Here is a 24,469-nt window from a genome sequence, read left to right as displayed (position 1 = left end):
CTGTTACTCCACTGAGAGACGGGGATGACACTTTCTCCTATAATGATGCCAGTCTGACGGTCTATCCTGACATTCGCAAGGTCAGTCCTCCTGATTCACGTTTACCTTTGGTGCTTTTTTGTGTCCAGGCCGTTCACACTTGTAACAGAGCCCTGTAATCCACTCATCAGAAAGAGGGGCCAAACGGTGTAAAAAATAACATCCCAATCCATCTTCTATCCTTGTGGCCCACGCCCAAGCCTTCTGACCAGCATTGGATCCGGCCACATAACCGTGGGTGGACATTCCAGGCGGACGTTTCAGAGGCGGAAAGGTTTCCAAAATGGACAATCAGTCAGCCACCCGTACAACAAAATACAAAGGGTGCCGCAGAATTGACAATCGGTGACTGGATGTGAGTCGTTAAATAAATGTGTCACCACCGATCGTGCTAAAATATGTTGGGTTCAACTCCACTGTGGCAACTTATTCCCACTTTGACTCCCGACGCACGCTCCTGGCCCGAAACCCGCCTGCCAGCAGCGCAGACCGGAAAATCGCGGGGAGCTCATCGTGGATTTCCCAATACGGATTCACGGCGGAAGAGGCTCCGCGCTGGGAACCCACTGTTGGAACATCATAGGAACAGGAGGAGGCCATTCAGCCCCTCGAGCCTGTTCCGCCATTCAATTAGATCATGGCTGAACTGCACCTCAACTCCACTTACCCTCCTTGGTTCCATATCCCATAATACCCTTGCCTGATCAAAGGGCCTTCGATAAGGTACCGCAGAGTAGACTCGTGACTAAGATCAGAGCATGTGGAGTCAGGACAAGTACCAGAATGGATAGCAAGCTGGCTCGGGGTTAAAGGTCGTTCCTCAGACTGGCAAAAGGTGGGAAGTGGTGTTCCATAGGGATCGGTGCTGGGACCACTGTGGTTCACCATTTGCATAAACAATTTGGACTCGGGAATTGGAAGTACAATTTCAAAATATAGTTATGTTCAACTTGTATAGAACCTTGATTGGACCACATTTGGAGCACTGTGAACAGTCCTGGTCTCCATATTATATAAAGGATACTGAGGCATTGGAGAAGGTGCAAAAACGATTTACAAGGATGATACCAGAACTGAGAGGTGACACCTATCAGGAAAGATTGAACAGGCTGGGGCTCTTTTCTCTTGAAAAGAGAAGACTGAGGGGTGACCTGATAGAGGTCTTTAAGATGATGAAAGGGTTTGATAGGGTAGACATAGAGAAGATGTTTCCACTTGTGGGGGAGTCCAGAACTAGGGGCCATAAATATAAAATAGTCACGAATAAATCCAAAGGGAATTCAGGAGAAACTTCTTTACCCAAAGAGTGGTGAGAATGTGGAACTCACTCCCACAAGGAGTAGTTGAGGCGAATAGTGTAGATGCATTTAAGGGGAAGCTCGATAAACACATGAGGGAGAAAGGAATAGAAGGATATGGTGATAGGGTGAGATGAAGTGGGGAGGGAGGAGGCTCGTGTGGAGCATAAACACCAGCATAGAGCAGTTGGGCCGAATGGCCTGTTTCTGTGCTGTTAATTCTATGTAATACACAACTGTAACATAACTTCTACCCCTTTGTATTCCAGCCCCCTTGAGATGGAAGCCAATATTCCATTAGCCTTTTTAATTACTTTTTGTACCTGTCCACTAGCTTTTAGTGAGAGTTTAAACAGGAAACCGGCTTTGGACTCTCAGATATTGGAAGTGGGGACTCTGAGTGGGCTCCTGGTTTCAGAATCCTTTGTCTAACTGCACCACTGAGTTGGTGTCAGTTGATCCGGATCAGTTGCAAAATGGCCTATTGATTAAATTCAGTAACTATTGATCTCACTCGAAACTCTGTAGATTGTTGCCAATATGTCCGGCTGTGACACTGATGATTCCACGAAGATTGCTGACTGCCTCAAGAAGAGATCGGGAGAGGAAATTTTGAACCTCATCAACTCCACAGTACGGTGAAACTTACTCTTTTTTTTATTTCTTCAAGTTGTGGATATTTTCATTTCTGTATGTAATGTAACAGCACCCTCTCCTCCACCATCCCACACACCCTTTCTCAACCTTTACCGTGTTAAAATCAAGACACATCGCACGGTCCTATTCTAAGCTCATTGGGGTGGATCCTGACTTTGTTCGATGATGTAAAACGGGTGAGAGTGAGTCGGTAGCTCCGTTTTGCCTCTCAGGTGGATGTAAGAGAGTCCACGGCATAATTCGAAAAAGAGCAGTGGAGTTCTCCTGATGTCCTGGCCAATATTTATCCCTCAACCAACATCACTAAAAACAGATGATCTGGTCATTATCACATTGCTGTTTGTGGGATCTTGCTGTGCGCAAATTAACTGCTGCGTTTCCTACATTACAACAGTGGCTACACTTCAAAAAGTACTTAATTGGCCGTGAGATGCTTTGGGACGTCCTGAGGTTGTGAAAGATGCTGTAGAAATACAAGTCTATCGTCTCCCTCCAGTTCTCAGATTTCACTCCCTCACCTTCAGAGCTCCTGAAAATATCAACAATCGTCTCTGTTACTTTCTTTGAAAGTTTTCCGATGTGATTGACGTGGCCCAGAGACCTTGCGGGTGTCCATCGTGTGTTTGCACAGTTGTACAGTCCGTGTATCGTGTATCAACAGCGATGCCTCCAGTTAAACTGTGTTTCCATTTTCTCTTTTCCAATGAGGTATACTTCTCTCCAGTCGTTGACGGTGTCTTCCTGCCCAGAGATCCTGAACTACTGTTTGAGGCAAAAAAGATCAGCTCAGTCTCGTATCTGTTAGGAGTCACCAATCACGAATTTGGCTGGCTATTGGCGAAGGTGAGATTAACTTAACCCTTTCTTTGCCTGAGTTGCTGGCTGCCAATTTCTGGAAAACTAACCGTCTGACTCTAAAGAATGTGAGGAGCTGAATGTGAAACTTCCCTCGCCGTCACTTCTCCTGAGGGTGTTGACTCCTTGCTCAAGTTTGGTTGTTCGAGCAACGGTGGCTCCTCCAGAATCTCACCCAAGCACCCATTTCTTATCTGTGAGCCATTGAGGGCGGGGTCACCGAGCGCTGGCGAGGTCACCGCGTTCTGGTGAGGTCACCGTGTTCTGGTGGGGTTTTCACCTGTGGAGGGGCCAAGGTTGCCAGTGGGTGAGGTGTTGGGCTCCTTATCCATTGGGCAGTGCCGGCTCAGGCACAAATCCCAGCCTCACCAGCGGGGCAGTGATGGCCAATAACCGCACATCCTGTTGGGCAAAACCTGCTGATTTGATACTTTAGTTTTTCACACAAAAGGGGGTTGGAAATCTGGAACTCTCTCCCCCCAAAAGGCTGTGGATGCTGGGAATTGATTGAAATTTTCAAGACTGAGATCAATAGATTTTTATTGGGTGAGGGTATCGAGGGATATGGAGCAAAGGCGGGAAAATGGAGTTGAGGTACAGATCAGCCATGATCTTACAGAATGGAGGAACAGACTCAAGGGGTTGAATGGCCTCCTTCTGTCCCTATGAGCTGGGCCTATCGTGCTCTCGCCCAGTGCTCACACAGATGAGTTCAATGTTGGGTGATCAAGGGCAGATTTTGCTCCCCCTCCCTAACCCAGTGGTGCTGAGGTCAATTAAAGTGTCCAAACATCTGCCCTTGCTGAAAGCAGGACAGACCAGGAGTCAGACCTGGGACCTCTTGGCCTGTTTGGCTCTGTCAATCCCTTTGGCCTCTAGTCACAGGCAGAACTGATTCTAAAACTTTGCCTTGTGCTCTCGGAAAGCAAGTTTCCTCCCACTGCTGGGAGCCCAGGTTCATTCAACCCGACCAGCCTAATCACTCCCTCCGATCCACCATTCCAAACGTTTCATCCGAAAGACGGCACCTCCGACAGTGCAGCACTCCCTCAGTACTGACCCTCCGACAGTGCAGCACTCCCTCAGTACCGCCCCTCCGACAGTGCAGCACTCCCCTCAGTACCGCCCCTCCGACAGTGCAGCACTCCCCTCAGTACCGCCCCTCCGACAGTGCAGCGCTCCCTCAGTACCGCCCCTCCGACAGTGCAGCACTCCCTCAGTATTGCCCCTCTGACAGTGCAGCACTCCCTCAGTACTGACCCTCTGACAGTGCAGCACTCCCTCAGTACTGCCCCGTAATATGTGGTGAGACCTCCTGAGAAGCACCCCGGTCATTAGCGCCTGTTGCTGAAGGCTGCAGTGTACAGTACCCGGGTGCTGTAATAGACCCTTTAATAGATCCACCCAGCCTACCTGCTTCTGAATGACTTTGGTCTCTAAAGTCTTGGTGGTGCCACCTTATTGATGCCGTTTTTCACAACGCTCCCTACCCAAAAAGCATTGATGCCTTCAATGTGCCAGCAGCCCTGCCTATAGTGACACCACAAGTCCAGGCCCGAATGGAGATGATTGGGTAATTTGCCTGTCAATTAAGCCTGGAGACGGCACTGCTGTAAGTAACTGGGATTGAATTTAACGCACATAATTTGTATTATGTAACTATTCTCCACTTGTTGCATTTTGCTGGAGAATCACCCAGTTTTTATCGGGAGATATTGCTGTAGTTTCGGTCAGGAGTTCTGTTTGCTGTAGTTCGTAGATACTCTGTTTAAATAGACTCTGTTTGTCGTAAGCCCCGCCCCCACCTCCAACTCATCGGCTGACAGTGGTGTCACTACTCACTCCCTTAAAAGAAACGGGTCATGGGGTCAGATTGGCACCTGGGCTCCCAGGTCCGGCCAGTGCCCCATTCGCGGGGGTCTCTGCCCCGCAGTTGTAGTTTGGCAGCCATCTGTATTCAGGCAAACTGGGGATGCACATAGTAACCTTTGACCTTAACCTTTGTATTCTTTCAACAGCTAATGAACCCGCCTGGCTGGGAGGAAGGGATGGACAGGGAGACCTCAAAGTCTACACTCAGAGCCCTAAAAATGGTGAGGTGCTACCCAACCCCGCCCCATAGATTTGGCTTGAAGTGGTGCCAACCAAATTTTTCTGTCTGTTTGTTAAGCCGCAGGCTGCCATTGCGATGGGTACAGTTACCGATGGGTACAGTTACCGCTGGCCACAGTTTTCAACAAACTGTCATGTCCTTGACGTACTGGTAAACGGTCGAGTTCAGGACTGACCTCAGGAAGCTGAAAGAGGCTTTAGTGCTTGGTGCTGTCCCCAGGTCGAGAAGTGGAGGCAGAAACTCTGCAGGTGGTCAGATGGTGCGATGGGGGAGGGAGATTGTGACCTTGTGCGGGGGGAATGATGGCGACGGGCCAGATGGGCTCCCTTATCTGTTTTGATCGTTGTGCCATTGGCAGGGTTCACAGGTCCTCTCTGTGGTTCCTAAATCCAACGTTAATAATTGTCCTGTTGTATCTACGATAGGAGAGACTTACTGGGCGCTGGATTACCAGTGATTTGTGTCACAGATTTCAAAACTATTTCATCTGTTTGGACAAAGGTCCATGTGATGACCTAATCTGAAAAAAAATTGATCCAATAAATTGTGATAAAAGGTTCAAATCCCTGGGACTGAACGAAACACGGAACATTCAGAGTAAGAAGGAATGTCAGGAACAACTTTTACACCCAGAGAAAAATAGATTTGTGCAGTCGTTTACCAGGGAAGGATATTGAAGCAGACAGTGTATGTGGGGCATGGGGCAGTTGACGGTTTTACTGGAGAGCGAAGGGACTGAGGGGTGTGGTGAGAGGGTGAGTAGGTGGGATGGAGATCGATCAACAAGGGGATGGGCTTCTTGGACTGGTGATCTTTATTCATATAAATTTCATGTTGAGTTTGAGAGTGATGCAGATAAGTCTGAAACTAGGGTCTTCAATTAAAACAAAGCCAATTACGTAGGTATGAAGAGCGAGTTGGCTAAGGTAGATTGGGAAATTAGATTAAAAGATATGATGGTAGATAAACAATGGCGAACATTTAAAGAAACAATTCATAATTCTCAATGAATATACATTCCCTTGAGGAATAAAATCTACACAGGAAAAGTGATCCAACCGTGGCTAACTAGAGAAGTTAAGGATAGTATTAGATTAAAAGAAGAGACTTATAATGTTGCCAAAAAGAGTAATAAGCCTGAGGATTGGGAGGGTTTTAGAAACCAGCAAAGGATAACCAAGAAATTGATAGAGGGAGAAAATTGAATATGAGAGTAAACTAGCAAGAAATATAAAAACAGATAGTAAGAGCTTCTACAAATATATAAAAAGGAAGAGATTAGTGAAAGTAAACATGGGTCCCTTAGAAGCAGAGACAGGAGAAATTATAATGGAGATTAAGGAAATGGCAGAGATGTTAAACAAATATTTTGTATCTGTCGTCACAGTAGAAGACACAAAAAAACATACCGGAAATAGTGAGGAACCAAGGGTCTAATGAGAGTGAGGAAATTAAAGTAATTCAGATTAGTAAAGAAAAAGTACTGGAGAAATTAATGGGACTAAAAGCCGACAAATCCCCTGGACCTGATGGCCTACATCCGAGGGTTTTAAAAGAGGTGGCTGCAGAGATAGTGGATGCATTGGTTTTGATCTTCCAGAATTCCCTAGATTCCAGAACGGTCCCTGGGGATTGGAAGGTAGCAAATGTAACCCCACTATTCAAGAAAGGAGGGAGAGAGAAAACAGGGAACTACAGGCCAGTTAGCCTGACATCAGTAGTAGGGAAAATGCTAGAATCTATTATTAAGGACATCGTAACAGGGCACTTAGAAAATCATAATATGATTAGGCAGAGTCAACATAGTTTTATGAGAGGGAAATTGTGTTTGACAAATCTATTAGAATTTGTTGAGGGTGTAACTAGCAGGGTAGATATGGGGGAACCAGTGGATGTTGTATATTTGGATTTTCAAAAGGCATTCGATAAGGTGCCACACAAGAGGTTGTTACACAAGATTAGGGCTCATGGGGATTGGGGGTAATATATTAGCATGGATAGAGGATTGGTTAACGGACAGAAAACAGAGAGTAGAAATAAAAGATTCATTTTCAGGTTGGCAGGCTGTAACTAGTGGGGTGTCGCAGGGATCGGTGCTTGGGCCTCAGCTATTTACAATCTACATTAATGACTTAGATGAAGGGACCAAATGTAATGTATCCATGTTTGCTGACAATACAAAGCTTAGTGGGAAAGTAAACTGTGAGGAGGACACAAAGAGGCTGCAAAGGGATATAAACAGGTTAAGTGAGTGGGCAAGAAGGTGGTGAATGCATATAATGTGGGGAAATGTGAGGTTATTCACATTGGTAGGAAGAATAGAAAAGCAGAATTTTTTTTAAATGGTGAGAGACTAATAAACATTGGTAGTCAGAGGGATTTGGGTGTCCTTGTACATGAATCACAAAAAGTTAACATGCAGGTACAGCAAGCAATTAGGAAGGCAAATGGTATGTTGGCCTTTAGTGCAAGGTGGGGTTTGGAATATAGGAATAAGGAAGTCTTGCTGCAATTGTACAGGGCTCTGGTGAGACCTCACCTGGAGTACTGTGTACAGTTTTGGTGTCCTTACCTAAGGAAGGATATACTTGCCTTAGAGGCAGTGCAATGAAGGTTCACTGGATTGATTCCTGGGATGAGAGGGTTGTCCTATGAGGAGAGATTGAGTAGAATGGGCCCATACTCTCTGGTGTTTAGAAGAATGAGGTGTGATCTCATTGAAACATATAAAATTCTGAGGGGGCTTGACAGGGTAGATGCTGAGAGGGTGTTTCCCCTGGCAGGAGAGTCTAGAACTAGGGGTCATGGTCTCAAGATAAGGCGTCAGACATTTAGGAAGAAAAATTTCTTCACTCAGAGGGTCGTGAATTTTTGGAATTCTCTACCCCAGAGGGCTGTGGATGCTCAGTCGTTGAGTATATTCAAGACTGAGATCGATGGATATTTGGACACTAAGGGAATCAAGGGATGTGGAGATAAGGTGGGAAAATGGAGTTGAGGTTGAAGATCAGCCATGATCTGATTCAATGGCGGAGCAGCCTCGAGGGGCCGAATGGACGACTCCTCCTGTTTCTTATGTTCTTATGTTTACCTGTTGCCTAAAATCCTGAGTTCCAAAGCTCTCTTGAGTGATGGCTATTGAATAAAGTTCATCCTATTGTCCCATGGATTCTTTTTGTTGGACTAACTTTGTTCAATTCTGTGACTACAGTTTAAAGAAGAGGATCACCTCCAGTGGGCCTTTGAGGAATATATGGGAGACACGCAGGACAAGATTGAGATCCGAGACCTGCACCTTGAGCTGATCGGCGATTTATTTATGTTGGTGCCGACTATCCGAGATGCCAGATTCCACAGAGGTGCAAAATCCAAGGAAAAATCCCTTTCCCCATCGTCTATTCCCAAACCTTTCCTCCAGACTTCCCACCACGGTCCTTGGGTTAACCATGAGTTCTCCTCCATTGAAGGGAGTGAGATGGTGTGGGACACTATCCTCTTCTGGTCCGCTACTGAATCTCTTGAGCTGCTCTCCCTCTCCCCACCCCCAACCCCAAATGCAGAGCAAACCCTTTCTAGAGTTGGGGTGGCCTCTGACTAGCTCGCTGAGACCCGTCCTGCTAAAGCCTCCCTCCGCTGGGCAACTAGAAGGTTCCGGGCTCCGTGTGGAGTTAAACAATAAGAAGCGAGATGGAGGCGGGTCAGTGGGAATTGACGTCGAGGTGATGTTTAATTATGGGTTGTCTATGTCAGTGAGAAACCCATACATAATGTTTGATCAGAGGCTGAGGGATATGACAAACCAAGAAGGTCCCGGTATCAGTCTCCCCCCTGCCTTGCGGAGTGAGACAATCCCAGCCAGGATATCAATAGAGGAACTCCACCTGGCATCAGTGCCAGAGAGGAGCAAAGCCAACGATCCAGATCACTGATCACTGTCCAGTGACCCCTGGGTTAGAGAGAGGGGGAATCAGCCAGGGTTCCTGCTCCTGATCACAGCCCAGTGACCCCTGGGTTAGAGAGAGGGGGAATCAGCCAGGGTTCCTGCTCCTGATCACAGCCCAGTGACCCCTGGGTTAGAGAGAGGGGAAATCAGCCAGGGTTCCTGCTCCTGATCACTGACCCGTGACCCCTGGGTTAGAGGTAGGGGAAATTTATCTAATTCCCTTTTGAAAGTTATTATTGAATCTGCTTCCACCGCCCTTTCAGGCAGCGCATTCCAGATCATAACAACTCACTGCGTAAAAAAAAAAAAATTCTCCTCATCTCCCGTCTGGTTCTTTTGCCAATTATTTTAAATCTGTGTCCTCTGGTTACCGACCCTCCTGCTACTGGAAACAGTTTCTCCTTATTTACTCTATCAAAACCCTTCGTAATTATGAACACCTCCATTAAACCTCCCCTTCACCTTCTCTGCTGTAAGGAGAACAACCTCTCGAATCTCTGCGTGTAATTTGATCGATTAATTTTTCCGTCTGCTCTCCTCAGATGTCGGGAACTCTGTCTTCCTGTACGAGTTCCAGCACAGGCCGAGTACATTTGCAACCAGCCGGCCCGAGTTTGTTAAGTCTGACCATGGGGATGAGATTGGATTTGTGTTTGGTGCTGTCTTCTGGAATGGTGACATTGTTTTGCAAGGTGAGAAATGAACCAGGGGGTTTGCTGGTTTTAGGCACATCTCCATTTAATGTTCAACAGTGCAGTGTGTTCTGTTTTGATTGACATCGGGGGGCTGGGGTGTGACAAGTCCCTGTGATGCGATGGTGCCCTGAATAAAATGTCTCTTCAAAAAACGCTGTGTTTGATTAACTCAACACAAAAGCTGGGTAAATATCCGATCATAGAATCACAGAATGGTTACAGCACAGAAGGAGGCCATTCTGACCATCGAGCCTGTGCCAGCTCTCTGCAAGAGCAGTCCAGTTAGTCCCACTCCCCCGCTCTTTCCCCGTAGCCCTGCAAATTTTTCTCCTTCAGGTACCTATCTAATTCCTTTTTGAAAGCCACAATTGAATCTGCTTCCACCACCCCCTCGGGCAGTGCATTCCAGATCATAACCACTCGCTGCGTAAAAAAGATTTTCCTCATGTCACCTTTGGTTCTTTTGCCAATCACCTTAATCCTGTGTCCTCTGATTCGTGACCCTTCCACCAGTGGGAACAGTTTCTCTCTATCTACTCTGTCATCATGATTTTGAACACCTCTATCAAATCTCCTCTCAACCTTCTCTGCTCTAAGGAGAACAACCCCAGCTTCTCCAGTCTATCCACATAACTGAGGTTCCTGTTCCCTGGAACCATTCTAGTAAATCTTTCCTGCACCCTCTCTAAGGCCTTTACATCCTTCCTAAATTGTGGTGCCCAGAACTGGACACAATACTCCAGTTGTGGTCGAACCAGTGTTTTTTAAAGGTTCAACATAACTTCCTTGCTTTTGTACTCTATGCCTCTACAATAATTCTATAGATTATGGAACAGTTCCTGCAGATTGGACGGTGGCAAATGTAACACCACTATTTAAAAAAGGAGGGAGAGAGAAAACAGCCTAACATCAATAGTAGGGAAAATGCTAGAGTCTATTATAAAGGATGTGATAACAGAACACTTAGAAAATATCAACGGGATTAGACAAAGTCAACATGGATTTATGAAAGGGAAATCATGTTTGACAAACCTACTGGAGTTTTTTGAGGATGTAACTGGTAGGATAGATAAGGGAGAACCAGTGGATGTGGTTTATTTGGATTTTCAGAAGGCCTTTGATAAAGTCCCACATAAGAGGTTAGTGTGCAAAATTAAAGCACATGGGATTGGGGGTAATATACTGGCATGGATTGAAAATTGGTTAACAGACAGGAAACAGAGAGTAGGAATAAATGGGTCTTTCTCTGGGTGGCAGGCAGTGACTAGTGGGGTACCGCAGGGATCTGTGCTTGGGCCCAGCTATTCACAATATATATCAATGATTTGGATGAGGGACCAAATGTAATATTTCCAAGTTTGTTGATGACACAAAACTAGGTGGGATCGTGAGTTGTGAGGAGGATGCAAAGAGGCTTCAAGGCGATTTAGACAAGTTGAGTGAGTTGGCAAATACATGGCAGATGCAGTATAACGTGGATAAATGTGAAGTTATCCACTTCGGAAGGAAAAACAGAAAGGCAGAGTATTATTTAAATGGTGATAGATTGGGAAATGTTGATGTACAAAGGGACCTGGGTGTCCTTGTACACCAGTCACTGAAAGCAAACATGCAGGTGCAGCAAGCAGCTAGGATGGCAAATGGTATCTTGGCCTTCATTGCAAGAGGATTTGAGTACAGGAGCAAGGATGTCTTACTGCAGTTATGCAGGGCCTTGGTGAGACCACACCTGGAGTATTATGTGCAGTTTTGGTCTCCTTACCTAAGAGAGGATATACTTGCCATAGAGGGAGTGCAGCAAAGGTTCACCAGACTGATTCCTGGGATGGCAGGACTGTCGTATGAGGAGAGATTGGGTCAACTCGGCCTGTATTCACTCGAGTTTAGAAGAATGAGAGGGGATCTCATTGAAACATATAAAATTCTGACAGGGCTAGACAGACTGGATGCAGGGAGGATGTTTCCCCTGGCTGGGGGGGTCCAGAACGAGGGGTCACAGTCTCAGGATACAGGGTAGGACATTTAGGACTGAGATGAGGAGAAATTTCTTCACTCAGAGGGTGGTGAACCTGTGGAATTCTCTACCACAGAAGGCAGTGGAGGCCAAGTCACTGAATATATTTAAGACAGAGTTAGATAGATTTCTGGATACAAAAGGCATCAAGGGGTATGGGGAGAGAGCGGGAATATGGTATTGAGATAGAGGATCAGTCACGATCATATTGAATGGCGGAGCAGGCTTGAAGGGCCGAATGGCCTACTCCTGCTCCTATTTTCTATGTTTCTATGTTTACTTATAAAGCGCGGGATCCCGTATGGTTTTTTAACCCTTTTCTCAACCTGTCACCTTCATTGACCTGTATACATGTACCCCCAGGTCTCTCTGTTCCTGCACCCACTTTAGAGTTGTACCCTTTAGTTTATATTGCCTCTCCTCGTTCTTCCTAGCAAAATGTATTACTTCACACTTCTCAAGGTTAAATTTCATCTGCCACGTATCCATCCATGCCACCAGCCTGTCTATATCCTCTTGAAGTCTATCACTATCCTCCTCACTGTTCACTACACTTCCAAGTTTTGTGTCATCTGCAAATTTTGAAATTGTGCCCTGTACACCCAAGTCCAAATCATTAATATATATCAAGAAAAGCAGTGGTCCCAGCACCGACCTCTGGGGAACACCACTGTACACCTCCCTCCAGTCCGAAAAACAACCGTTCACCACTACACTCTGTTTCCTGTCACTTAGCCAATTTCATATCCATGCTGCCACTGCCCCCTTTATTCCATGGGCTTCAATTTTATTGACAAGCCTATTATGCGGCACTTTATCAAACGCCTTTTTGAAAGTCCATATACAACACATCAACTGCATTGCCCTCATCTACCCTCTCTGTTACCTCATCAAAAAACTCTATCAAGTTAGTCAAACACGATTTGCCTTTAACAAATCTGTGCTGGCTTTCCTTAATTAATCCACACTTGTCCGAGTGACTGTTAATTCTGTCCCAGATAATTGTTTCTAAACGTTTCCCCACCACTGAGGTTAAACTGACCGGCCTGTAGTTGCCGGGTTTATCCTTACACCTTTTTTTGAACAAGGGTGTAACATTTGCAGTTCTCCAGTCCTCTGGCATCACCCCTGTCAGGGTTGGATTTACGAACATACGAAATTAACGGGTAGGAAAAGACCAGCTGGTCCATCAAGCCTGCCCCACGCACCATGATGGCTCGACCATCACTACTAGACACTACGTTCTTCCCCCCCCCCCCCATCCTCTCCCCTCCCTCTCTTCCTCGCCCACCCCCCACCCCATGTAATCTTCTGGGAGAGGCAAAAAAAAAGTGAAAAAAATCCCAGGGCCAATAAGGGAAAAAGTACTCTCGAAAATTCCTCTCTGTCCCCCTCAGGCGATCGAAACCCCAGTCCAGGAGATCACGCGGACCGAGTGTTATCTATAAAGACACTGACCTTCTATATGATGCGATCTCTGCCCCAGTCAGGAACTGGTCCAGCTCCCTCTCGAAGGCAGAGAGTCGGCACCCACCACACCAGCCGGGCAACACATTCCAGAGGCTCACTGCTCTCTGGGAAAAGAGGAACCGGCCAACTCCCAGTCTATTCCCACTCTTCCATAGTCTAAAATCATGTCCCCTGGTCCTCCCCAACCTGTTAAACTGGAATAGTCTATCAATAGGGACCCTGTCCAGCCCTTTAATGATTTTCTAGCCCTCTATCAGGTCACCTCTACGTCTACGCTGCTCTACAGTAAATAGACCAAGGTCCCTGAGCCTATCGGAGTAGCTGAGGTTCTTTAAGCGAGGAAACATTCTTGTGCCTCTCCTCTGGACCTTTTCCAAGGGCCATGATATCACCCACCATGTGGGGGGATTGTAACTGGGCCCAGTACTCCAGATACGGTCTGACCAGCGACCTGTATACTGTCAAAATGGTGTCCTTTCATTTATGGTTCTATTAATCAGTGACCCTGACCTGCCGGTCACTTGTCCCACTCCCACTCTGACCTCTCTGTCCTCGGCCTCTTACACTGTTCCAATGGAGCTCAACGGAAGCTCGAGGAACAGCACCTCATCTTTCAATTAGGCACTTTACAACCTTCCGGACTCAACACTGATTTCAATAACTTCAGATCAGAACCATCATTCCCATTTTTTCGGACAGCAGGTGCTGGTAACGGTTCTGATGTGACCATTTACAGCTCCTCTAGACCCAGCTTTTGTTTCTTTACTTGTCCCATTCCCACCCTCCTTGCCTCGCACCATCATCCCTTTTGTCATTTAATCACTCCCGCCCTCCACCCTATCACAGGCCCTCCCTTTTGTTCTCCCCCCACCCCACCCGGCTCTGAATTTGTTTAAAAGCTGCTAAATCTCTTAACTTCTTCCAGTTCTGACGAAAGGTCATCGACCTGAAACGTTAACTCTGTTTCTCTCTCCACAGATGCTGCCTGACCTGCTGAGTATTTCCAGCATTTTCTGTTTTTATTTCCCGATGGTATCTCACTTTGATGTGACTTTTTCTGCAGCAAACGTCACTGAAGAGGAGGTCACTCTGAGCAGGACAGTGATGGCTTACTGGGCTAATTTTGCTAAGAAAGGGTAAGTGAGGAGTTCGTATCTCAACGATCAGGAAAGGCTGAACAGGCTGGGGCTCTTTTCACTAGACAAGAGAATGCTGAGGGGTGACCTGATAGAGGCCTTTAAGATAATGAAAGGGTTCGATAGGGTAGACGTAGAGAAAATGTTTCCACTTGTGGGGAGTCCAAAACTAGAGGCCATAAATATGAATATCCAATTGGGAATTCAGGAGAAACTTCTTTACCCAGAGAGTGGTGAGAATGTGGAACTCGCTCCCACAAGGAGTAGTTGAGGTGAATAGTGTAGATGGATTTAAGGGGAAGCTCGGTAAACACATGAGGGAGAAAGGAATAGAAGGATATGCTGATAGGGTGAGATGAAGTAAGGAGGGAGGAGGTTCATGTGGAGCATAAATACGGGCCTGGACCAGTTGGGCCGAATGGCCTGTTTCTGTGCTGTAAAATTCTAAGTAATTCTATGAATTCAGCCCTACCTCTGCAACCGAGGGAGGCATCGTACTGATGTGATGGGGAGGGGGGGCTAGACTGTGTGATGCCCTGTTGAGGGTGAGGTGAGATAGTCAAACAGCTGGAGAGAGGAGCATGAGTGTGAACCAAGTGGTTGGTTGGTGCAGGGGTTAACACACCTCTGGCACATTCGGGTCAGAAGGGGGAAAGGCCTTGTGACCCCCTTTTCTTTGGGTTCTGCGCAAAAATTGTGTCTTGTCCCTATTAAAACACTTGAAGATTTCCCCACTTTAAGTGTCAGCTGTAGCTCAGTGGGGAGCACTCTCGCCTCTGAGTCAGAAAGTCGTGGGTTCAAGTCCCACTCCAGAGACTTAAGCACAAAATCCAGGCTGATACTTTTGGTGCCAGTACTGAGGGGGTGCTGTCTTTTGGATGAGATGTTAAACCGTGGTCCCGTCTGCCCTCTCAGGTGGATGTAAAACATCCCATGGCACTATTAAAGAATTTCCACATTTCCACATCGTTCACCTGAGGAAGGAGGTAGCCTCCGAAAGCTTGTGAATTTAAAATAAAATTGCTGGACTATAACTTGGTGTTGTAAAATTGTTTACAATTGTCAACCCCAGTCCATCACCGGCATCTCCACATCATGACTATTAAAGAAGTGCAGGGGAGGTGTCCTGGCCAATATTTATTGCTCAACCAGCACCTAAAAAGAGATTATCTGATCAGTATCATGTTGCTGTTTGTGGGATCTTGCTGTGCAAAAATTGGCTGCCGCGTTTCCTACATTACAACAGTGACTACACTTCAAAAGTCCTTAATTGGCTGTAAAGCGCTTTGGGACGCCCAGAGGTTGTGAAAGACGCTATATAAATGCAAGTCTTTCATTCTTCTTTCTAAGATTTGAAGAATTAGAGTGAATCAAACAGCAACAACAGGGATTGCTCATGTCCCCAATCAGAGTAGATCTTTGAGACAACTCAGAATGATTGGTGCACAATGTGACTGTTGGTTGTAGGGAAATACAGCAGCCATTTTATACACAGGATGATCCCACAAACAGCAAATGAGATAAATGACCTCCTGTGAAGCACCGTCGGACATTTTCCTACGTTAAAGGCACGACATAAATGCAAGTTGTTGTAATCTGTTTTTTTTTGGTATTGACTGAGAGCCCGACCACCCTCCGAGATCTCTGCCTTCCTCCGATTCTGGCCTTTTGCGCATCCCCAATTTCCATCGCTCCGCCATTGGCGGCCGTGCCTTTAGCTGCCTCGGCCCTAAGCTCTGGAATTCCCTCCCCAAACCTCTCCGCCTCTCTCTCCTCCTTTAAGACGTTCCTTAAAACCTACCTCTTTGGCCAATCTTTTGGTCATCTGTCCTAATATCTCCTTCTGTGGCTCGGTGTCAAACTTTGTCTGATAATCGCTCCTGTGAAGAACCCTGGGACGTTTTACTATGTTAAAGGCGCTATATAAATGCAAGTTGTTGTTGTTGTCCATGACACCAGGAGAAACCCCCGCACTTCTTTGAAAAGTGCCTTTGGGGGTTCGTCGAACCCCCAGTTTAACGTCTCCTCTGAAGGACGGCCCCTCCGACACTGAAGAACTTCCTCAGCCCTGCAGGGTCAGCCTAGGTCAGGTACTGAACTCCCCGGATTGGGGCTTAAACCCACAACCTGCTGACTCAGAGGTGAGTGGTACTGCCAGCTGAGCCAAGCTGCCAGTGCTCACCCGTTGTGTCATTGAAGTCAACTCCCCATCTTGAGGGTTGCCTGAAGGTTTCACTTCTGTTTTTCCCGTACCTTTCAACCTTCTCCCCCCTCCTGTCCCAAAGGAGCTGATTTAATCAAGGGGATGTGTTCATCATATGACAGCCAGTGTTCGCAGGGTACTTGATCCCAGGGAGCGAGGGGAGGGGGAGAGATCACAGCTGACCTTTGCCCTATCTTTACCGACCCAGTTTCCAACAGAGACCACTGTATCGTGGCCAGGAGCAGGAACCCTGGCTGATTTTTATCCCCCAATGCCCCTTCCCCCACTTTCCCCCTCTCCAACTCTCTTCTCTCCTTAATCCTTCATCCCTTTTCCCTCACTCTTCCCTCCCTTTTTCCCTTTCCCCTTTCCCCCCCTCTTCCCTCCCCTCTCCCCCCCTCTTCCCTCCCCTTTCCCCCCCTCTTCCCTCCCCTTTTCCCCCCTCTTCCCTCCCCTTTCCCCCCCTCTTCCCTCCCCTCTCCCCCCTCTTCCCTCCCCTCTCCCCCCTCTTCCCTCCCCTTTTCCCCCCTCTTCCCTCCCCTTTCCCCCCCTCTTCCCTCCCCTTTCCCCCCCTCTTCCCTCCCCTTTCCCCCCCTCTTCCCTCCCCTTTCCCCCCCTCTTCCCTCCCCTTTCCCCCCCTCTTCCCTCCCCTCTCCCCCCTCTTTCCCTTCCCCATAACCCAGGAATACCAAGACCAATTGTAGAAACTGCTGCTGCTCTTCTCACTAAGATCAACAAACTCAGCACAGACCAGGGGTTGAACCTGGGATCTTTCTGTTCTGGGTGGCTCAGTCCCACAGGAGTTTTGTGTATTACGCACTGAGATATCGGAGGGACGGAGGGTGGGGGTTGGGGGAGAGGGGCTGGTGATTGATGGGCTGAGTGGGCTGTTTGCTGTCCCTAACGTGTGAAATTGCCTCACTTACAGGGACCCTAATGGAGATGGGCTGATATACTGGCCGGCCTACGGACCCCAGGAAAGCTACATGCAGCTGAACCTGACCCCGGTGGTCGGGACCAAGCTGAAGGAACACAGGGTGAAATTCTTTACCGAGACCCTGAAGCAAAGAGACGGGAAGCGGAGTGAGCAGAAGGCGACAGAGGGTGAACACCAGCGTTCCGAACTTTAACCTCTCGTAACAAGAAGAAGGGGCTTTTCGCTTTTAAAACCTTCCCGCTTAAGCAAGCTGTCAGGATTGTGATTAATTCTGAAACACAGTTTTTTTTCCCTCTCTATCTCTGCTTTCAGAATTCCCCTTGTTTTTCAACTGCGATTTCCTCTTGAAATCACTGGTGAGTTTCAGCCACATGATTGTGAGGAAGGGGCTCGAGTGAACCTCAGTCTAGACAATCGGGAGTGTTTGATGGGACAGTGTAGAGGGAGCTTTACTCTGTATCTAACCCGTGCTGTACCTGCCCTGGGAGTGTTTGATGGGACAGTGTAGAGGGAGCTTTACTCTGTATCTAACCCGTGCTGTACCTGCCCTGGGAGTGTTTGATTCACCTTGATAAGCACAAAATTCACACAAGAAAAAGCCTTAAAGAGAAATTCCCCCCAATTGGCCTGAAGTGAAGTAGAATTTTAGGAAGATGAAAAAATAATTATCAGTAATGAATCGCAGGTGAGTGATGGGAAAGAAAGACTTGCATTTCTATAGCGCCTTTCATGACCTCAGGACGCCCCCAAAGTGCTTTACAGCCAATGAGGTACTTTTTGAAGTGTATTCACTGTTGTTAAGTAGGAAATGCAGCAGGCAATTTGTGCACAGTAAGATCCCACAAATAGCGATAAAATAATGTGTAGATAATCTGTTTTTAGTGATGTTGGTTGAGGGATAAATATTGGCCAGGGCACTGGGGAGAACTCCCCTGCTCTTCTTCGAAATAGTGGCCGTGGGATCGTCTACATCCACCTGAGAGGGCAGATGGGGGCCTTGGTTTAACATCTCATCTGAAAGACGGCTCACTCTGATAGTACAGCACTCCCTCAGTACTGGCATGGGGAGCGTCAGCTTCGATTTGTGCTCAAATCTCTGGAGTGGGATTTGAACCCAAAACCTTGATTAGGAGGTAAGAGGGCTGCCCACTGAGCCACGGCGGACACCAACCTTAAGGAAGGAACTTGCATCGATTAAAGCACCTTGTGTGTCCCAGGGACGACCCAAAGGGCTTCACAGCCAATGACTTATCTTTGAAGTGCAGGTATTGTTATGTAGGCAAATACAGCAGCCAATTGTGCATGGCAAGATCCCACTAACAGCAAATGAGATGAATGACCCTTTAATCTGTCTTTGGTGGAGTTGGTTGAGGGATGAATATTGGCCAGGACACCCTGGAGAGCTCCCTGCTCCTCTTTGAATAGTGCCACACGATCTGGACTGAGAGAGACGCAGGGAGATTGAACACTTGGAATTTTATTTAACTTTCATTAACCAAACGTTCCCCCTCGCTCTCCCCCTCTCCCCCCTCTCCACCCCCGGCTCTCCCCTTCCATTGGAGGTGCTGCCTGATGATGGGGTGCAGCCCGCAGGCACCAGCCCTCCTCTCCCAGTTTAATCAGGTCATCAGATCATTTCCAGCTTCTGACCCCTTCCCGATTCCAGAGAGACATTCTGATTTCTTTTTTAACATAGGAACAGAAGGAGGCCATTCAGCCCCTTGAGCCTATTCCACCATTCAGTTGGATCATGGCTGATCTGTATCTTAACCCCATCTATCTGCCTTGGTTCTGTGACCATTAACACCCTTTGCCTAACAAAAACCTATCGATCGCACATCTGTAACAAAAAACATTGCTCTGTTATTTTTCTTAATGTGTTTGGTGGCGATTATAAAACCTCAGATTTCCAGGTGTGGAGATCTGAGAGACCGTGGGTCCCACACAGTGTTGGACAAAACCCCAGGGCAGAGCACAGACCCGAGCGGAATAGGAGGAGAGAGAGCAGAGGTTCAGATTTAACCCACAGATTTAACGCAGAGAATCTATGGGATAGGCTACAGAGGGAGGCAGTGGGGGAAGGATAGTGTTGGCAGAATTCAAGAGGGTGCAGGGTAGGTCTTGAGGAAAGAAGTGATTGAACAACAACAACTTGCATTTATATAGCGCCTTTAATGTAGTAAAACGTCCCGAGGCGCTTTACAGGCACATAATGAGGCAAAAATTGACACCGAGCCCCATAAGGAGATGATGAGGGTAACGTGTTTGATGTAGTCTACGTGGATTTTAGCAAGGCTTTTGACAAGGCCCCACATGGCAGACTGGTGAAAGAAGTACAAGCCCTTGGGATCCAAGGGAAAGTGGCTAGTTGGATCCAAAATTGGCTCAGTGGCAGGAAGCAAAGGGTAACGGTCGACGGGTGTTTTTGTGACTGGAAGGTTGTTTCGAGAGGGGTCCCGCAAGGCTCTGTACTGGATATAATAACCCAAAAATGTGACAGCCGCTTTTACACTAACCGAAAGAAATGTTGTCAGCTCTATTTTCATAGTGATGCCAGTAGGAGCCACACTCTCACTGCTTGTTTGTAAAGGTGCAGCAGAACTGCGGCTCTTGGGCCTCTCATTACCACAGTGCTTCTTGCTTTAGAGATCAGGACATACAACTCAGTAGCTCTAATGAGACAGCTCAATGATTGAGAGATGCCACAGGATGGTGACATCAGTGGTAACAGGACAGTCAACCTGGATTGAGGGACAGTTGCCTGCTGCTCACATGATGGCTGCATCTTGCTGCTTGTAGCCATGTTTATGTTTTTTGGCATAAAGTGACATTTCAGGCACGCAATGGATGCATAACTTGCTTTTTGTGGTATATGTTAATGATTTGGGACTTAATCATGCCCCCGACATTTAAGAAGTTTGCAGATGATACAAAAATTGGCCGTGTGGTTGATAGTGAGGAGGAAAGCTGTAGACTGCAGGAAGATATCATTTGCCACTTTTCTGCCGACCTGACCTGTCCATTGGAGTTCAATCCAGAGAAGTGTGAGGTAATGTATTTGGGGAGGGCAAACAAGGCAAGGGAGTACACAATACATGGGAGGATACCAGGTACGGTAGCATAGTGGTTATGTTACTGGACTAATAATCCAAAGTTATGTACTTCAAATCCCACCATGACAGCTGAGAAATTTAAGTTCAATTAATTAAATAAAATCTGGAATTAAAAAAAACTAGTATCAGTAATAGTGGCCATGAAACTACCGGATTGTCGTAAAAACCCATCTGTTTCCTTTTAAGGAAGGAAACCTGTCGTCCTCACCCACTCAGGCCTATATGTGACTCCAGACCCACAGCAATGTGGTTGATTGTTAATCGCTCTCTGAAATGGCCGAGCAAGCCACTCAGTTGTACAATCTCGCGACAAAAAGTCACAATAAGAATAAAACCGGACGGACCACGAGGCACTGGACACGACAAAGGCAAACCAAGCCCAGTCGACCCTGCAAAGTCCTCCTCACTAACATCTGGGGATTTGTGCCAAAATTGGGAGAGCTGTCCCACAGACTAGTCATAGCCAAATTCACAAAATCATACCTTTCAGCCAATGTCCCAGACTCTTCCATCACCATCCCTGGGTATGATCCTGTCCCACAGGCGGGACAGACCCACCAGAGGTGGCGGTACAGTGATATACAGTCAGGAGGGAGTGGCCCTGGGAGACCTCAACATTGACTCCGGACCCCATGAAATCTCATGGCATCAGGTCAAGCATGGGCAAGGAAACCTCCTGCTGATTACCACCTACCGTCCTCCCTCAGCTGATGAAACAGTCCTCCTCCATGTTGAGCACCACTTGGAGGAAGCACTGAGGGTAGCAAGGGCACAGAATGTACTCTGGGTGGGGGACTTCAATGTCCATCACCAAGAGTGGCTCGGTAGCACCACTACTGACCGAGCTGGCCGAGTCCTGAAGGACATAACTGCTAGACTGGGCCTGCGGCAGGTGGTGAGCGAACCAACACGAGCGAAAAACTCACTTGACCTCGTCCTCACCAATCTAACTGTCGCAAATGCATCTGTCCATGACAGTATTGGTAGGAGTGACCAGCGCACAGTCCTCGTGGAGATGAAGTCCCGTCTTCGCACTGAGGACACCATCCAACGTGTTGTGTGGCACTATCACCGTGCTAAATGGGATAGATTCAGAACAGATCTAGCAACTCAAAACTGGGCATCCATGAGGTGCTGTGGGCCATCAACAGCAGCAGAATTGTATTGCAACACAATCTGTAACCTCATGGCCCGGCATATTCCTCACTCTACCATTACCAACAAGCCAGGGAATCAACCCTGGTTCAATGAGGAGTGTAGAAGAGCATGCCAGGAGCAGCACCAGGCGTACCTAAAAATAAGGTGCCAACCTGGTGAAGCTACAACACAGGACTACATGCATGGTAAATAGCGGAAGCAACATGCTATAGACAGAGCTAAGCGATTCCACAACCAACGGATCAGATCAAAGCTCTGCAGTCCTGCCACATCCAGTCGTGAATGGTGGTGGACAATTAAACAACTAACGGGAGGAGGAGGCTCTGTAAACATCCCCATCCTTAATGATGGCAGAATCCAGTACATGAGTGCAAAAGACAAGGCTGAAGCTTTTGCAACCATCTTTAGCCAGAAGTGCCGAGTGAATGATCCATCTCGGCCTCCTCCCAATATCCCCACCATCACAGAAGCCAGTCTTCAGCCAATTCGATTCACTCCACGTAATACCAAGAACGGCTGAGTGCACTGGATACAGCAAAGGCTATGGGTCCCGACAACATCCCGGCTGTAGTGCTGAAGATTTGTGCTCCAGAACTAGCTGCGCCTCTAGCCAAGCTGTTCCAGTACAGCTACAACACTGGCATCTAACCGACAACGTTCCTGTCCACAAAAATCAGGACAAATCCAATCCGGCCAATGACCGCCCCATCAGTCTACTCTCAATCATCAGCAAAGTGATGGAAGGTGTCATCGACAGTGCTATCAAGTAGCACTTACTCACCAATAACCTGCTCACTGATGCTCAGTTTGGGTTCCGCCAGGACCACTCGGCTCCAGAGCTCATTACAGCCTTGGTCCAAACATGGACAAAAGAGCTGAATTCCAGAGGTGAGGTGAGAGTGACTGCCCTTGACATCAAGGCAGCATTTGACCGAGTGTGGCACCAAGGAGCCCTAGTAAAATTGAAGTCAATGGGAATCAGGGGGAAAGCTCTCCAGTGGCTGGAGTCATACCTAGCACAAAGGAAGATGGTAATGGTTGTTGGAGGCCAATCATCTCAGCCCCAGGGCATTGCTGCAGGAGTTCCTCAGGGCAGTGTCCTAGGCCCAACCATCTTCAGCTGCTTCATCAATGACCTTTCTTCCATCATAAGGTCAGAAATGGGGATGTTCGCTGATGATTGCACAGTGTTCAGTTCCATTCGCAACCCCTCAAATAATGAAGCAGTCCGAGCCCGCATGCAGCAAGACCTGGACAACATCCAGGCTTGGGCTGATAAGTGGCAAGTAACGTTCATTGCCAGACAAGTGCCAGGCAATGACCATCTCCAACAAGAGAGAGTCTAACCACCTTCCCTTGACATTCAACGGCATTACCATTGCCAAATCCCCCATCATCAATATCCTGGGGGGTCACCATTGACCAGAAACTTAACTGAACCAGCCACATAAATACTGTGGCTACAAGAGCAGGTCAGAGGCTGGGTATTCTGCGGTGAGTGACTCACCTCCTGACTCGCCAAAGCCTTTCCACCATCTACAAGGCACAAGTCAGGAGTGTGATGGAATACTCTCCACTTGCCTGGATGAGTGCAGCTCCAACAACACTCAAGAAGCTCGACACCACCCAGGACAAAGCAGCCCGCTTGATTGGTACCCCATCCACCACCCTAAACATTCACTCCCTTCACCACCGGCGCACTGTGGCTGCAGTGTGTACCATCCACAGGATGCACTGCAGCAACTCGCCAAGGCTTCTTCAACAGCACCTCCCAAATCCACGACCTCTACCACCTAGAAGGACAAGAGCAGCAGGCACATGGGAACACCACCACCTGCACGTTCCCCTCCAAGTCACACACCATCCCGACTTGGAAATATATCGCCGTTCCTTCATCGTCACTGGGTCAAAATCCTGGAACTACCTTCCTAACAGCACTGTGGGAGAACCTTCACCACACGGACTGCAGCGGTTCAAGAAGGCGGCTCATTACCACCTTCTCAAGGGCAATTAGGGATGGGCAATAAATGCCGGCCTCGCCAGCGACGCCCACATCCCATGAATGAATAAAAAAAAGGATACTGAGAAGTGTGGAGGAACAGAGGGACCTTGGAGTGCATGTCCACAGATTCCTGAAGGTAGCCTTTCCTTTATTAGCAACAGCAGAGATTACAAGAGCAGGGAAGTTATGCTGGAACTGTATAAAACATTGGTTAGGCCAGAGCTTGAGTACTGCATACAGTTCTGGTCTCCACATTACAGGAAAGATGTGATTGCACTCGAGTGGGTACAGAGGAGATTTGCAAGGATGCTGCCAGGACTGGAGAATTTTAGCTTTGAGAAAAGATTGGATAGGCTGGGATTGTTTTCTTTGGAACAAAGGAGGCTGAGGGGAGATTTAATTGAGGTATATAAAATTATGAGGGGCCTAGATAGAGTGGATAGGAAGGACCTATTTCCCTTCGTAGAGGGGTCAGTGGCCAGGGGACATAGATTCAACGTAATTGGTAGAAGGATTAGAGGGAAGCTGAGGAGAAATTTTTTCACCCAGAGGGTGGTGGGTGTCTGGAACTCACTGCCTGAAAGGGTGGTAGAGGCAGAAACCCTCAACTCAGTTTAAAAAGTACCTGGATGTGCTCTTGAAGTGCCATAACCTACAGGGCTACGGACCAAGTGCTGGAAAGTGGGATTGGGCTGAATAGGCTTTTTTCGGTCAGCACGGACACGATGGGCTGAATGGCCTCCTGCGCTGTAAATTTCTATAATGATTAGGACAGGTGACCAAAAACATGGTCAAAGAGGTGGGTTTTAAGGAGGGTTCTAAAGGAGGAGAGAGAG

At 47.5% G+C, this 24,469-nt stretch overlaps 1 protein-coding gene across 1 annotated transcript in view; it reads left to right on the top strand.

Annotated features, from left to right (window-relative positions):
• The window catches only part of LOC137333826 (uncharacterized), an 86,920-nt gene that overhangs the window by 22,699 nt on the left and 39,752 nt on the right, over positions 1–24,469 (top strand). Inside the window, exons 7-13 of the mRNA XM_067998187.1 lie at positions 1,866–1,970; positions 2,703–2,837; positions 4,868–4,942; positions 8,174–8,321; positions 9,448–9,597; positions 14,148–14,220; positions 17,352–17,527. Of these exons, the coding sequence (XP_067854288.1) occupies positions 1,866–1,970; positions 2,703–2,837; positions 4,868–4,942; positions 8,174–8,321; positions 9,448–9,597; positions 14,148–14,220; positions 17,352–17,527 (862 nt within the window). The remainder of the gene's footprint in view (positions 1–1,865; positions 1,971–2,702; positions 2,838–4,867; positions 4,943–8,173; positions 8,322–9,447; positions 9,598–14,147; positions 14,221–17,351; positions 17,528–24,469) is intronic.

The sequence above is a fragment of the Heptranchias perlo genome, chromosome 16 (assembly GCF_035084215.1).
Source record: "Heptranchias perlo isolate sHepPer1 chromosome 16, sHepPer1.hap1, whole genome shotgun sequence".
Taxonomy (NCBI): domain Eukaryota; kingdom Metazoa; phylum Chordata; class Chondrichthyes; order Hexanchiformes; family Hexanchidae; genus Heptranchias; species Heptranchias perlo.
The sequence above is the reverse complement of the archived record's forward strand: the minus strand, read 5'-3'. Positions and strand labels throughout refer to the sequence as shown.